This window comes from Gobius niger (assembly GCF_951799975.1).
Source record: "Gobius niger genome assembly, chromosome: 20".
Classification (NCBI taxonomy): Eukaryota; Metazoa; Chordata; class Actinopteri; order Gobiiformes; family Gobiidae; genus Gobius; species Gobius niger.
The window spans coordinates 23,485,287-23,501,588 of record NC_136871.1 but is presented as its reverse complement, the minus strand read 5'-3'; the positions used below and the strand labels follow the sequence as shown (position 1 = coordinate 23,501,588).

The following is a 16,302-nucleotide window of genomic DNA, read 5'->3' as shown; positions in this document are numbered from 1 at the left end:
GTGCAAGTCCAAAAATATCTCTCAGTGTACTTACATTGGTATCTTTTCCCGACAGCACACACTCCATCCTCCTCTGCTGAGCTACAGGCCAGTGGATCTACAGGAGAGAAAAAAAGATACAGATTGTGGTTTGCCATGAAATGGATATATGAAATTGTACCGTGTCAATGTGTTTTTCTCTTACAATGAGCGGCTCCTTGTTGATGTCGTGCAGGTCGAGAGAGAGGATGTAGTCTTTGCTGCCCACATACATGCGGTCGTGGTCCTCGTCCATGCGCAGTATCCGATAGTCCGTGGAGTTGAGCAGAAAGGAGAAGTGATGAGCTGTGCCCGTGGACTTCAGCTCTGTGGAGAGACGTAGAAATATTGATTAAGATGCACTAGTTTGTAGCTTTGTATTTGATTACTGACGGACGGAGACCACCTGTGATCACACTATCACCCTCACGCATTCACACAGGCAAGGTGGATGAAGAGTCTTGGCAAAAGACACAGGACAATATGCACTGGTGGAAGCTGGGATCGAGTCACCAACCGACCAGGTTATAAAATGCCACCTCAAGTCAAAACTAATGAGTTACTTACAAACTTTATGATTCCTTGCAAGAAGAGAAAGACAAAACAAAACATGAATCAGAGCTTTGGTGAATCTTAGTTTGGAATCAAAAGTTGCTTTGCTAAAAGTAAGTTAAAAGTACCATCAACATTTTCAAACAGACTTTAGAGAAAGAGAGTTTATTTCAGAATACTAACATTCTACTATTTTATTAAGACCAGAGAAAAAGACCACAGAAAAGCCAAGTTTTAGATACAAAGATCAGATGTGCAATCCTGATGTTTCTGGCACAGCAGCATTTTGAAGCAATGTTGGCTTCCTATAGTTGAAATATGAAAATAATTAAATTGCTTTGCCTTGGAGCAGTCACCCATAATCCTTTCTGTTCCGTACCAAGAATGACTTTCCTCCTGATGTAAGTAAGATTTAACGTGTGGATAATTACAGAAAGATGCAACTGCATCTACATATAATTGGGCAAAACTCAAGCAAAACTATGTGACATTAGACGGTTGCAACTGCTCTGGTACTGAACAAATTTGGACCATACTTGGCCTCACTAATATACAGTAGACGGATTATGTCTGGACTGGAAAAATGTACATCCATTTCGAAATAACAGGCGATAAGGTCCCTATTGTATTCTTTTCATATGACAGAAGGAGACTTTTGACATAATCCTCTCTTGTATTGCACCTTGTAAGCCACTGACTTAATATCCCATTACTGTACACCAGAGTTATCCTTGCTGTGTTTTTAAACGAGAAAAGCAGAAGTGTAGGTGTGAGGAGGGTGTTGAAACAGCCTTCCTCCTGGTTGTCCCATTACCTCCGTGCTGCTCTAATGTTTTCAGACTGAGCTTGGGAAAGTGCAACCCGAGAGCTGCAGTCGTCCTCGCAGAGAAAAGCGTAAGGATCTGATGAATCTGCCCATGTTACACCAACTCCCTATTCGCCAAGGCCAAAACCAAACTATTAGCCGATTATCAAAGGCAGTTTACATGTGACATCATACCATTATAAACTATAAAAATAAACTCCCATTGCCAGGCATCTGGACTCTCTTCACATACAAATGAAGAGTGAAACCAGTCCCTTAAGAGCCTATCTCACCGACCTGGAGACTATTTGGAGACTTCAGTTGCCACTGGTCACGAAGGTGTCTCCAGGAGTCCCCTGGAGATAAGGCACCACGTAGTCTTGATGAAAACGTACAGGTTCAATTTCAGGGGAGACTTGAAAAAGTCTCTATGTGGTCTCCCCATGGTCTCTGCATGGTCTCAGAGGTCTATGCGGTCCCAAGCAGCTGTGTCGTGAACAACACAAAGAGATCTCAAAGAGTACGACTCTTGGAGATCTCCTTGGTTGAAGACAATAAATAGTGCTTGCAACGTTGCCACAACAGCTTGACAACATAGACCTCTCAGAGGCCTCCAGGAGACCATGCGGAGACTCCGCTGAACTTGTATGTACCTGTATGTTTTCACCAAGACTACCTGGAGACTCGCCTTATTGCCAGGGGACGTCTCGGAGACATCTCTGTGACCAGCGGCAACTCGAGTCTTCACCTAGTCTCCAGGCCGGTGAGATAGGCCCTTAAAGTATGGCATGTTGATTCATGCCTGTGTTTTCACCATCCGTCAGCATTAGGTTCAGATGTTACTTTGACATACTAATTCTTATTTAAAGTAGATTCTCTAAATGTGGTTGATAACAATTAGCATTAGCCAGTATTTAATGGCTAATGCTGATTGCTATAGAAAAGGCTATGTGGTCTGAAAATTCGTTGGGATTTATGGATTTTATGTTTGGACATTTCTAAAGTATTGCCCTCCATCTGAACTTGTGACATACTTGATTCAAGAATATGAACCCAACCTACAATATCCACGACAAAATGAACAACTGTATTTGATCCAAAGCAAAGTGCGCCATAATCCTTTCCACTTGCCCACGTTGAAATGTGGATGTGACTCTTAAGAGGAAGCTTCATGGAAAGAAAGCTTAGAAACTGTGAAACGCTCCTGTCACGCCAGAGCATTACTGCACTGTGGTGGATAAGCCATTCAAACACATCAGTCACTGTAATGCTATTTTCCCTTTACAAATCACACTTCCACATTTGATTTATGTCGTGGATCTGTTAGCACAACCTTAGGAAATTTCTTCTTTTCACACCAGATTTTTGGCCGAATAAACCGCCTAACATGCGGAGAATTGATAACTGATTTGGGAACTTTCTCGTTTTGACAACACATTCATTTCAACCGGTGATGTGTAATGTTTAGCCGGTTGCTGAGAAAGTCTGAAAAAAAACACATATATATTTTACAACGTCGCCCACCCCAAATATCTGACATCACTTCTGGCTCCGAGAAAAATCCATTTACACCTTGCACCATCGAAAACCCCTTGCTGCTCACCCAACACCATCGGCCTCGACATCGCAAAGACCCCAGACACTCTCAGACCCAGACTTGCCCCTGGACGGCCCGCATTTATCACCTCCGCGCTCACATTCTCACTTTGAACAGGAGTCTGCAGCTCATGTCACAGCGCGGACCAGCTGACAGACACACCGCCTTTACAATCAAATACTCTTCAGAACACATTATCCGCCGGGGCTTCCGAGCATCTCCTTCCCCACGTCCTTCAGCCTGACTGTCTGATCGATACTCAATTTATCTGGCCATGACGTGCGTTTTGCGATTGAGATGCTTCTGCCACTTGCGCTCAGTCTGAGGTCTGACTGAGTGGTGGTGGGAGGGCGCAGATTAGCAGCCACAAAGTCCATCAATCTAACCCTTGCTCTGGAAAAAACCCGATAAAAGTCGTTACATTTTTATAAGGCTTGTGATAAAAAACGAGCAAACACTGAGCAATGAGCGTTATGCAAATGCGTAGTGCAGTTTGAGGTCATGCTTGGCCTGTGTTTGATCAAGAACCCTGTAAAAGCATTGTTTTTCCAGCACTTGAGGTTTCCTTGAGTCAACCAAAGATCAGAGATGCAGATAATTTAGCAAGATGTTTTTTGGGGTCTGCTTTAATAACATTATCACGGGCAAATTACAACAAGACGTCTCTTTTTGGAAGAAAGGAAAACAAATAAAGAGGCTCCTTTCAAAAAGGAGCCTCTCCTTTCAAAAAGTCAAAAAAGAATAATTACCCTGTTTATTGTGATTGAAGTTTCTCATTATCTGCAATTATGGGTTTGGCTAATTTGAAATAATTGTGAAAAAAAGATGAAAGTGTATTTCATTTTTCTCTGCGAAACCATTGCTGTTACAATTATCCTTTTAACACACATGTCCACGTCCAAGCCTTTCAACTTTACAAATAAAACACAATTACCATTTCTTAATTAAAGCTGGGGAAATGTCAACTATTTCCAAAGCACGGCAGGCCAAAACACATTTTCTTTGACTTTGTGCCGGTGGCGTGTTGAGATAAGGGTTGAAGCTATGATAACAGCCCACCTCGGAGCTCCTGATCCCGCTGTCAGCACCGCGACTCATCCCTTCAAAGGCATTCCTGCTGCTCCTGGATTCCCCCAGATTTTAAAGCAACGGTTCTCAAACTGCGGCGGCCTATGGTAGCGCTCACGAGTCTGTCGCACGAGCTCGACTCTGTTAGAAGCGCAATGCCGTCTTCTCGCAGAGTTTCTGATTTACACCTCTCGTGCAAATTTAGATGAGCTCTTAATAAGGCAAAACTCAATTTTTCCACTTTTCAGGTTTTGGGCCAAATTGGTCTCTGAACATACAAGCTTTCACCCGGAAACAGAAAACATACCTAATCTTCACAATAACATGTTTAAATATTGCGCTGATTCAATGTTCCCCCATAGACTTATATGGGAGAATGCAATTTCAAGGGCCTTTTTCTCAAAACACATTTTTCTGACATAATCCCTAAGCCCCATTTATTGAGTTTTGAATATCAAAAAATAAGGCGAAAAATAAATTTTACAAATTTTTCCACTAAAAACAGCTTATTTTAAAACTAAACAAGAAATCCAAAATCCCCTCTGAAAAAGTCTTGGCAGCTCATTTATCAATAAAATGAAACAAGAAATTTCAATGTAGCTCTATCCATTATTCAGATTTTGTCGCCGAAAAGATGGGAAATTTGGGGCATTTTTAGGTATAAAACACCTTGTTCTGATATGAAAAGATAAAATAACAGAAAACTTGCCATGTATTTTTTGTCACATTTATGCCAGTGATCGACCATGACCTTGTAGTGACTCAGTGACTTTATGGGTGCAGCGTGGCACCTTTGCTTTCCCTCACAGTGGCGTCTTTGATCCTCCAGAATCAATTGTTTTGGGGTTTCTGGCCAGTTTCTGGTAAGAACACACACAAAAAATGATCCTGGAGTGTCATACAGGCCACAGTGAGGGAAAGCAAAGGTGCCACGCTGCACCCATAAAGTCACTGAGTCACTACAAGGTCACATATACACAAAGGTTTGTTTGTTTTTTCACTTCAAAAGTTGCATAGTGCACCTTTAAGAGCTCATCTAAATTTGCACTAGAGTTATAAATCAGAAATCAATCTGCGAGAAGAAGGGATTGCGCTTCAAAAGTTGCATAGTGCACCTTTAATTTGGTTTCTTCCCTTTTTTGGGCTTGATAATCAATTTACTCCATATTCTCTCATAAGTCTTCGTCTAGTCTTGGCCCTGACCTGCAATGTTTGGATTTGGTTTAACGTGAATTAGTTCTGGCTTGTGTAGATTCATCGGTAGGTCTTGGTGTTAAAAAAAAAAAGAAGCTGATTAAATTCAGAGACGATCTTAAACGGCGTGGGAACTCTGGAGAACCGCTGCCGAAGACGAGCCAGGAACAACTTTCCGAGCGAACCCAGCCTTGACACGGTGCTAAATGGCTGTATTTGCGAGCAGCTGGTAAAGACTGCAATAATATGGCACAAGTGTCTGTCAATGAGGATAACAGGATCTGGAGAGTATCATTGCGTTTCTCCTCACAAGGCCTTTGTAATGGCTGCCAGATCCACCCGCACTCATGCAGTTCAGAAGCCCCCCCTTCTCTCTCTCTCGCCGCTTTGGGATTGTCTTCACTCCAATGACTTTCTTGGATCAAACCCCAACGTCTTTTTTTTTTTGTCTTTACTGAATCTGACCCACATCTGCTGGTAAACTGAGCTGCCTCTGCGTCCACCTGTTGAGGAGATCTCTGTGACCGAAGGGTGTCCAGCGACGATAAGCTTTTGTATATGTTGTGGGATTTTCCAGGTCATTGTTAAAGGCTGCGATGTGAAGTAATAAGATACATTTACTTTACGGCTTTAAAGTAGCGTACACACACAATAGCTCTAAACAAATAAGTCAATCAAAAGCATTTCGTTCTATTTTTCTTTTTTCTTGCGAGGTCACCGCAACAAATCAGGTGCCTAAAAGTTTACAATATTTAGCAGCATGCAAATAAAAAAGACATAGGTTTCCCCTCAAAGTGCCCTCCCTGACACCCTCCATTCCTTTATTCAGGCCTGGGATCTAACACAGTTGCACATACAGATATTATGTAAGTTTATGCAGGAGTTCGACAATTGTGCTGATGTTACTTGCGATGGAAGTGTGATATAGATGTAGCTTTATACAACAGATGCAGTAAATACTTAACTCTCAGTCTGTTCTTATGTTTCAGTTTTTTGTTTTTTTTAACTTGTACTGTGCTTTACAAACTTGAGTCTACAAACTTCTCAATGCTCGATACAGCTGTCATTATCAGTGTTGAGTGTAACGTATTACAAAAGTAACGAGTTGCAAAAATATATTACTTTTTTCAGTAACTTAGGAATATAACATATTACTTATGCAAAACACGGGGATATATTAGTCATTACATTTCAAGTAACTTGAGCTGAAGAGAAACTTACATCAATTACTAGAGGCCGGTGCGTATGAGATGAGGGATAATCCCAGCGTATATGAGTTTGGCAATCAGGGAATTTGCCTGATGAAGGTCTCAGGACCGAAACGTTGACCTAATCTTAATAAGCTATTTTTGCAAGGTTGGCAGTGTGTGGGAAGTATTATTATTTTTACTCAAGTAACCTGACATACAAGAGCATCTAAATGTATTCCACAAAAAATGCCAAACTACCACCAAATAAAATGCAGCATAAGAAATCAAGTTGGACATTGGTGTATAAGATCTGCAGTCTGTAGTTAATGTAGTTAAAAAAAAACATGTGAGTACGGGGAAAGCAAAAGAAAAGGAAATCTCTGACTGCACTTTTGCTCTGTGGCACTATTACTATTTTCAGTTTATATTTTGCCAAAAGTAACTCAAGAGTAACTCAAACTAGTGTAACTAATATAGAATATACTCCATTTTTGAACTAACTTGCCCCACACTGGTCATTTTTCTTTCACTCCATACAATGCTGTGGCAAGAATCCTGGTCAGAGCTGGGACTCAAACCGCTGACCCTCGGATCTGTGGATGAACTGAGCCCCTGACGCGCTTCGGGATAAGAAACATCACTCTTTTCAGATATAGCTTAAGACGTGATAGTCCAAAGTCGATAACAAAAGGTCCGTGGGGATCCATTTGTAAGTGCCTGCGTAAGAAAGCAAGAAAACCCCGCACACTCCCCTATGCGTCTCCACTTCTGAATCTGCCTCGTCCTCACTTCTCATAAAGCAGAGGTGTGGCGCTGCAGCTTGTCTCTAGTCATGCACGCACTGCTCCCCTAATAGCCCACATTCATAGGTATAAGCTTACATCCCCTGACAGCGTGTCTTATAAAGCAGTAGGACGTACGCTGAGATTATAGTCCTCGGCAATAGCTGATCAAAGACACCAATACTCCACCACATCTGCAAAGAAATGATGTTTAATGCTTCATAGCTGGCTCTAAACTGTACCGTAGTCAGAATTTGTTTTGATTGCCACTCGCCATCGATCTTGCTTGCCCTATTACCAGCGTTTGTCGAGGGGGGGATAATTGGCAGCGCACTAAGTCTTATCTGGCGGATCCTGTCACTCAAACCCTCTTCACACTTGTCTAACCTTTGATACCGAGCGTCTGCGGCGTCTTCGTATATACTGTATGTGGATGTCTTACTTTTTTTTCTGATCGCACACACCTGCCTCGCAGCCTCGCATAATGAAAAGCAGAAGGTTGACTTCACTTCCTGAGACGCAAACCGCAGATTATGGCGAAGCTATTTCTGCAGTTTCGGATGGAAGGAGAGGTTAATTAAGGCGGATCCCCTGCTTCAAGCGACAGCACGGGTTATTTTGAAACCGCGCAAGCCTTCATTCGGTTCATATCGTCGTTTAGGTGTGTGCGGCTAGGTGATCATTGGGGCAGGACGTAAGTGGCTCCTTGGTTTAACATGACAAGGCTTTTATCGTGACAGTAACACAACTCTCAGGGCAAACGCTACCTCTGGCCACAAATAACCGAACTCCATTGACTTTGGTGCAACTTCGAGTAAAAAATAACTTGATTTCATCGCGACGGTCGAAGCATTGCCTTCATGAGCTCGGCAGCGTAGCGGAGCCGACCCAAGCCGCAGGTGAAAGGTTACAGGTCGCAAGGGGTGAAAGCTCCACCTGACCCCTCTCATGCTCGTCTCCATAATCAGGATTATCTAAGGCAGAGCAGGGCGGCCAAAAGAAAAGTGGCATCTGTCATAAAACTGAAATGACACAAATGGAGACAAAAGGACAAAAGTGTGGACACAATAGATAAGAAGCACTTGTGATGTTGGAAAAGATTTGGAGAATGCCGGCAAATGAGTAAATGCAAAGATAAGATTTTTAAAAAAAGAAAGAAAAAGGATGTACGCTTTTATTGTACAAGGAGTTTGTGATATAATATTTTGCACAAGGACAGGGGATTTGAGTGACATTGTGCCTCTGTTAAGCCTGCCCCGGTCACTCGCAGCGGGCCCTCGCAGCGCTGTGGTGTGGCCAGCGGTGACGGTCTGGGCTGGAGGATTACGGGACAAGCTAAATAATGAGGCGACGTGGGTGTGAATGAGAGGAAAATCCACCTCTCCCTCAGCCACCTTTGACCCCGGACCTTAAAATAAATACTCTCCCTTTTCTGTCAGCTGCACCACCAACACTGCCTCGTAATCCCCGCTGAGCATTTGCATAGTGCTTGAACCGGGATGTCGATAAAACGGCGTCCTGCTGATTTGAGCCAGAAACGCTAAAAGGAAAGTGAGACGAGAACAAGCCAAACCTTTAGTATCTGTTTGCTATAATGTCATGTTATAATAATATATTTTAAAAGACCTTATCCGTCTGAGCAATTGAATATTGGGACTAGGGATGCACTGATCCAATACTGGTATCAGATATCAAAGCCAATACTGGAAAAAATAAAATATATTGGGTATTGGCTACAAATATCCGATACTGAACCGATACCATCGCCAATACCATCGCCATAAAAACACAACTTTTGCCACCTGAATCTAAGTGAATATGGACATGCTGTATGTCATTGTAAAGCTAAGAACCTGGAGAATTCAATCTCTGATTTAGTTTTAATCTCTCCAAATGTATTTTTGATTGCTGCACAAAATGCCGCACTAGCAATAGCATGCTAAAGCTAGCGGGTGCACTCTAATGCTAACAAAAACTAATCAAGTCTGGGTCAGAAACTATGGTAGAAATGCCTAAAGATGCTTAATACAATAAAATAACCACTGCTGAAGCCAAGTGTTTATATTTTAGTTTAAGAAATAACTGATCTAACATATTTGTAATGATCAGATCATTTCATGTGAGTTGTTTATCTTATGTAACCTAAAGCCTGACATACACCCAAGGATAATTAGTCTAGAAAAGACCAATGATCCTTGTTAAATGTTTATCCAAGAGTTTATCAATAGATATAATTGATAATTGATCTGCAACATCATGACAATAAAATATGACTTTATTGATCTTAAAATGGAGAAAAGTGTCACGTCAATTTTTCACTCAGAGAAAGCCACTTTAAAGAAAGTGGTATCGGTAAATATTGGGGATCCGCAGATACTCAAACACCCAGTATCGGTATCTGGATCGGTGCATCTCTAATTGGGACTGACACAAGGGGCACACTGGCGGGTACGTGTAGTCAAATATAATAAATCTTCACCTAGACTTACTGAGCATGCCCTTTCACTTTCGTCTCCATCAAGGTTAAAGGCTGGCGGTGGTGCTCGCTGTGAGGGCAGTAATTAGCGGGTAAATTTAGAGATGCCATTAGCAGCAAATGTAGACTCGGCGTCCGCTGGGGACAGGAGCCACAACCTCTATATCCCCCCTCTCTGGGTGTTCCCCCATGGAGGTAATTTTTCAACCGCAACAGCAAATGGCGCGGTTAGAGATAGTCCTGCTATAGTGAGGGCGCCCCGCGGGGAGGGCAGCCCGACAGCGCTAAAACTTCCATTCGTCACACGACAAGGGGAGCTGTGGAGAGTGGATAAAGCCGAGACACAGGGGCCAAAACGCTAAGACCTCCTCCAGAGCCCTGTATTTCCTGATCAAGAGAGGGATAAAGAAAAGAAAAACAGACACACACTGGGATTTAATACAAAACATTGCGCAACTCGATGGAAATGATGAGGAAAAGTAAACATAATGAAACCAGCACTTACTGTAGATCGACGAAAACTCATGTTTGTGCTGTGCGTTCAGAAAACAGATGCTACATGTTCATCGAAAAAGTTTTAGAATATAAACAAACAGATGGCGCGAATAAAATACAAATGTCTCCCTTTGGAAATAAAAGAATAATGTGTGAATCGATGGCAAACTGGGAAAACGGCGAAGAAGTACCAACCAAGTAGCAAGAAGCGGCACAACGGCTTTCATCATTTAAACTAAGTCATTCATGCAGAGACAAAAAAACGGGCGTGATAGAAAATGTCAACACCGTCCTTGGTTGGTATTGCACTGGTATATAATTACAATAAAACAGTTTAATTTGTCTGTTAATGGGCCTGTCACGATAGCACATTTCCCTGATTGATTTTTCAATATATTGAGGCAGGAAAATATCACGATAAACGATATTATCGACTACAAAGATACTAGAAACTGTCAACTCTAAAGCATAAAAATAAAGCAAACCTTTGTTCTAAAAGTCGATAATCATATAATGCCACACAAGCTGCAATGAACATGAAATATAATGTATTAAAAAAAAGGAATAATGCAAATAAATGTACAGATGATAAATATTGAGCCCAAAAGTGTATCGTTTATCTGTTATTTATTGAACTATATTTCAATATAGTAATTATCGTGACTGTTAAGATCAAATAAGACGCAAAGAGGATTGATTCTGATCCTGTGTATTAGTATTATGAATTGGTAATGTGCAAAATTTGGGCTTAAGGAGTAGCCAAGTTAGATGATGCTACTCACAGGAAATATTGTGAAACCGCTTATCTATCCGCATGTGTATCATCCGTCTTTGCCATTAAGTGTTACCATTGTCTCTTATCTTGGCAATATTCCGCGGGGGATGAGGGAATGAGTCAAGTTTCGATTTATTAGAACGAGTCAACATGGTCTGGTGAGCATCGTGCAGAGGAGGAAGCAGAGGTTTCGACGAGGGAGTACATCCTACAAGCGCAAATATGCAGGTAATCATTTTCTCAAGTTGTGAATGAGAGACTGAACTTTTAGCACCAAGGTTTGATTTACCAGACAAGGAGAGATAACATGCTTCGGCACCTTATTATTTACATATTCTACAAGATTTGCGGCTGTAATAATCATATCGGTGCCATGAGTGATGAGGAGGAAACTGACCCGCATCAATACCCACATATAGCATGAACCGCCATCTCTTCACCCCATCCATACCTTTCCCTTGTCACGACATCCTCACTCACTCTCTATCTATGTCTGTCTATCCCACATCTCGCTCTCAATGGCTTCTTAATGCCGTGTGGATTTATTAGCAAACTTCCTACAACACCTTCCTCCTTTTTTTTTGCAGCTTGTCTGATCCTGCCAGTGTCTGTGAGCCGCCGTCTGCATTCCAATCCGATGAGATAAGGCGCTTTATACCATTTTGTGCTTTGCTATCCCTTTGGGTTAGCAGCCACAGGTGTAGGCAGTCGGGAGTGGGGACATGGGGGAGATGCATGGTTTAATGAACAAGGACATGATGTATGGGATGTTTCTTTCAGGATCGGGAGCGCTTGATTGAAATAGTGATGACAGTCTCTCCAAGGAAATTGTGAACAGTGAAGCAGGACTGTTGAAAATAGAGCACAACAATCTGACTGCAACTATACACTATGGACTTACAAAATAGTAGCTGAGTCAATTCTGAAGACGGTTAAGCAGTGGTGGTCAAAGTACTTGATTAAAGTGAAAGTACCAAAGTATTGGCTGTGTAGAAGAAACGTAATGGGCTCGTTGCACGATGTGGCTACGCTAGTTCCTCTGAGCGGCCGTACTTCCTGTCCGGATTAATTTCCATTAAGATTAGCTTAGACCCGTTCGAATAATCATATTTCTAAAGATTCTGTGGACAGTGTGTTCCCGGTAGATGTAGGATGTAAATATTTCAGTGGAGGAGACATCTGCGTTTATAAAGAGAGTTTGTCTTAGCTGCTAGCTTAAGGCTAACATTAATTTCATGCATTATGAAAATAGAAATATTGGCACAAATATGAACTAATCTGCATTAAAACAATCGTCTTGTCTAGTCTTTACATTTTAAGGTATTTATTTTTTATTATTATTTTTTGCTAGCATGTTAGCCTTTAGCTTCGAAACAAACTATCCATCCTTTATGAACACAGGTGTCTCATCTGAACTCGTTGCATCCTATATCAAGTTTTGAACACACAGTAAGTGATCATCTACTGTCTTTAGAAAATATAATTATTGTATACAGACAGGAAGTACTGGCGCTCACAACTTCAGTTTAGAAGAACTAGCATAGCCACATCGTGCACCTAGTCTGTTTTACATAAGTGGCGTGAAAAACACAAAAATTGTGCCCAAATTCACGATCAGTAACACGATGGGGACAAAGCTCTTTCCTTGTCATGTCTCAATGGCATTGACAGTGCATCTCAAAATCGCTACCCCTCAAGGCCGTGGGAACCCAGGGTGCTGAGGGCGCTGCAGCACCCCCCTGGTGGATAGTTTGTGAACTGCAGGCAATATTAATAAATAGGAAATGTGCACAGAAAAAGCGTTTCTGGGGTACATTTTTTCCCTCAGCACCCCCTAACTAACATGTCTTCCCACGGCTCTGCTACCCCTTGTTCTGGAGTGCACATTTTCAAGGCTTTTAAATAAACAAAACACCAACGACTTATAGAGGTATACTGGAGTAGAAACTTAAAGTATTATATTTTTGAAACAAAAGAGAACGCAAACAAAAACACAACTGAAGTAAAGTACAGACACTCAAACCTCTACTTAAGTGTAGTACTTTACTTCGTGACTGCCGACCTCTGCGTCCTCCAAAAACACTAAAACATGCTCAATTACGAAAAAAGAAAAATGGTGGTAAACTTTTACAGCCTTGTTTTCCCTTTTGTTCTCTGTACAATCATGGCTCTCCTCCTTGAACTCCAGTTACCTCCCACCATCCAAAGAACACTGAAGGTTAACAGCAGAATCGAAATTGCCTTTTGGTAAGACAATAAGAGTGAATGCTTGTCGCGCTCCCCAAATGTTTGCCCTGCAACTAACCGGCTTTTGTCCAGGATGTGCTGCAAACCACCCGCTCCCTCTAACAAAGATGGATGAGTGAATTCATTCATAAGATTGTCTAGACCATTGTACTTCCCAAAAAGGTTGAGGCGGTGGCTCCTTGATGACGCTAACATAACATAGGTCCTGAGCGGTGCACGGTGCCTTCTTCTGAGGCTCGCAGCTGTCAATTACAGGCCTCTGACGTGACGTCCCCTAATCCCCCGTGACCAGTTATTCCACATAGTTAGTCCTGAAGTCACCCGCATGTGTGAAGTTATCGCACAACAAGCCGCTAATGAGCCGCGCCCAGCATCCCATCTGCCCCCTATATTTGCCCCATTCTGAACCCCATGTCTGCCCCATGTGCTGCCGCAGCAAAGACACCCCCTCTTGACCCCCCCCCCATCCGAGCGGGACAAAGCCAGGGTCAGCCCCCACGCAGGTACATGTCAGCGCACATCCTCCGTTCAAGTCCCAGGAGCTAACGCCTTGTGGCAGGTCACCCGACATGTCATGTAATGTGTCTGAAGTGGGACCAGGAAAACCTTCGGGGGGGGGCTGCATGTTCACATGTTTGGACACACAACAAAGTTTTCAGGAAGGTGCTCTGAATGGACGTCCAATTTAACATTTTCCTTGGTTCAGGTCTGGTTTATTGTCTTCAGTCATAAGGGGCAATAAGAAAAATAATCATATAGTAACTTTCAAACCAATTATTGCATACCTTGTCATTATTACTTGACCCAAAATGATCATAGCTGTCTTTTGAGGGTCAAAAGTTCCCCAAAACACCTTCTTCATACCTCTTTAGAAACAAAACATTCCTTTAGTAATCCCCATCCATTACTCCAACAGGTCCATGCGGCTCTAACCTCTCCCCCTTGTTCTTTGCATCGAGGGTAATTTCGTTAAAGCACCTCTAGTCTCTAAATCTCTGCACCAACAACTGCGTGTAAGGAAAAACACATTAGGCAGCCAATAGCTAAACAGTTTTCGGTCTCTTCTAAAACAAAAACAAATAAATAGAGGCTAACAAGTTATTGCGGGTAATTCCTTGTCTGTTATTATCTGGGAGAAGCCCAAAAAAACAATATTATGTTCCTATAGCCGGGTGAGAATCCCGGCAAATGTGGAAACGTATCTGGTGGAGCCTCAGCCATGTAAAGTGCAAGCTGGGAGGTTTTCCCAAAGCAGGATAAGCTAAAGTGCTAAAGCTACTTAGTTTATGATGAAACCACTAGCAGAGCCACTTTATTATGAGCGACAAAGTTTATTAGAAAGTTGACGGTTAATGCTAAAAATGAGGTTTGATCTCTGAGTGAATTTTAAATTGCCCAGAATTTGTTGCGTTTAATTCTCTCCAGCAAATCTCTAAAGATTTGTAAAAGCCAAACATGATAAGATAGACAGACAGCCTTTATTGTCTGTCCCGATAAAGGTAGAAATTAATCTTTGCAGCTTAAAAGGCATTCAATCATTTAAAAAGTCTTAAATTATCTACGGCTGCACAACTTTAACATTGGCATCCACTACGACGCGGAGAGTTGAGACCTGTCCATAAAAGAATATGATGCAACAAGAGTAAGTATAGCTCCATAATTACTAGTTCATGGCTGGGATACATTTTATATCGCGGGCTGTTGGTAGATTTATTACAAATCAAACAAAAGCCTCTATTGTGCCTACAACAGCGTAAAGAATTACATCATATGACGTGTCAAAACCAAAGTACGGGTTGGGCTGGAAATATAGTAAAAGTATTGTGTGATCCCCCCTGACAATAAAGTGCAACTGTTGAAGAATTGCTTACTCGGAAAGTGTGCTTGTTCATTCTGTTGCAACTTGAAAACGTACTTGCCGAGTGCTGCTCAAATACACCAACGGGTAAAAACAAAATGGAAAAGAAACTCTCAATCAAACTTGTTGGCGGTTATTGCCGATGAAATAGATTTTTTAAGGAGCAACACCTATATTTCCGCCTTGTTCCTAATCCCGGCCTTTCTGTGGCCCATCCCTGACTGACGCTCTGGTTCCTCCCATTTAAAAACACCAGGCCATGTTCACTTTGGCTCCTTTATGCTTGACAGACAGATGGGACGTCCCACTCGCTGACCCTGTGGCCTCTTCCTCACCCGTGACTACAGGGGTCAGTGGGAACATGAGGGTAATGGGATAGGTCCACGTCTGCTCCAGTCCAGTCAGAAGGAGAATTGAACGTGTTTTGCTGGCAAATTGATAGACTTTTGTTTTGATATTATGCAGCAATTTGTTCCAGTTTGGACACGGACATGAAATTTGGTTAAAAAAAACAAAACAAAAAACACAGTTCGACATGAAGCTAGCCATCCTGAATGACCCGCAGCGTGACTTCCTGTTTGCAAACTGCTCAAGTGCGCAGAAGGGCATAGGAAAGACACCAAAAAAAAAAAGACAACGAGCTCTTTGTGCTTTGCTGAAATAGATTTAAGAAAAGCAAAGACAATGTTGTAGCGACTATTCAGGAAGTTAAACAAAGGTGATGCAACAGTAAGTATATCCCCCGTGCGCCAAGCATCGCTCTTAAAAACCATAAACTACTAAAAAATCCATCCATCAACAGAGCCAAGTTCAACAAGCCAAGTCTAGCATTTTATACTAAAAATTGGAAGTCTGGCAAGTCAGTCAGGCGTACTTTCTGTTCTTAAGGAGGAGTGTCTGGGTTCCTGTTCCCTGCAAATCATTTCTACCACAGGTTTGGTGTTGATTAAATTACAGACGCTTGTAACGCACTTGAGTGATTCAAGTGTGGAAGATATTTCCTCCTCAAATTTACACCGATTATGCATCAGGGCAAACTTAATAACTTCCCTGACATAAAGCGTTTAGTGCTTTGCCTGTTGATTTAGTCGATGTCCTGTGATTCAGTCCACGAGAAAGGTTCCAGTCCATGTATCTTTGGACAGAGTAAGAAAACTGGCTGACCAGGCTTAAAGGGATATTTCAGGATTTTTGACAAAGGGCCTCATTTCCTAGTTATTTCATGCAGTCCTTATATTTGAAGAG

The 16,302-nt window shown here is 42.1% G+C and overlaps 1 protein-coding gene across 1 annotated transcript in view; it reads right to left on the bottom strand.

Moving 5' to 3' along the window:
- Nucleotides 1-16,302, bottom strand: part of LOC306979309 (semaphorin-3F-like) — a 59,340-nt gene that overhangs the window by 25,839 nt on the left and 17,199 nt on the right. The window contains exons 3-4 of the mRNA XM_079578195.1: nt 185-345; nt 35-97 (exon numbers count right to left, since the gene is read on the bottom strand). Of these exons, the coding sequence (XP_079434321.1) occupies nt 35-97; nt 185-345 (224 nt within the window). The remainder of the gene's footprint in view (nt 1-34; nt 98-184; nt 346-16,302) is intronic.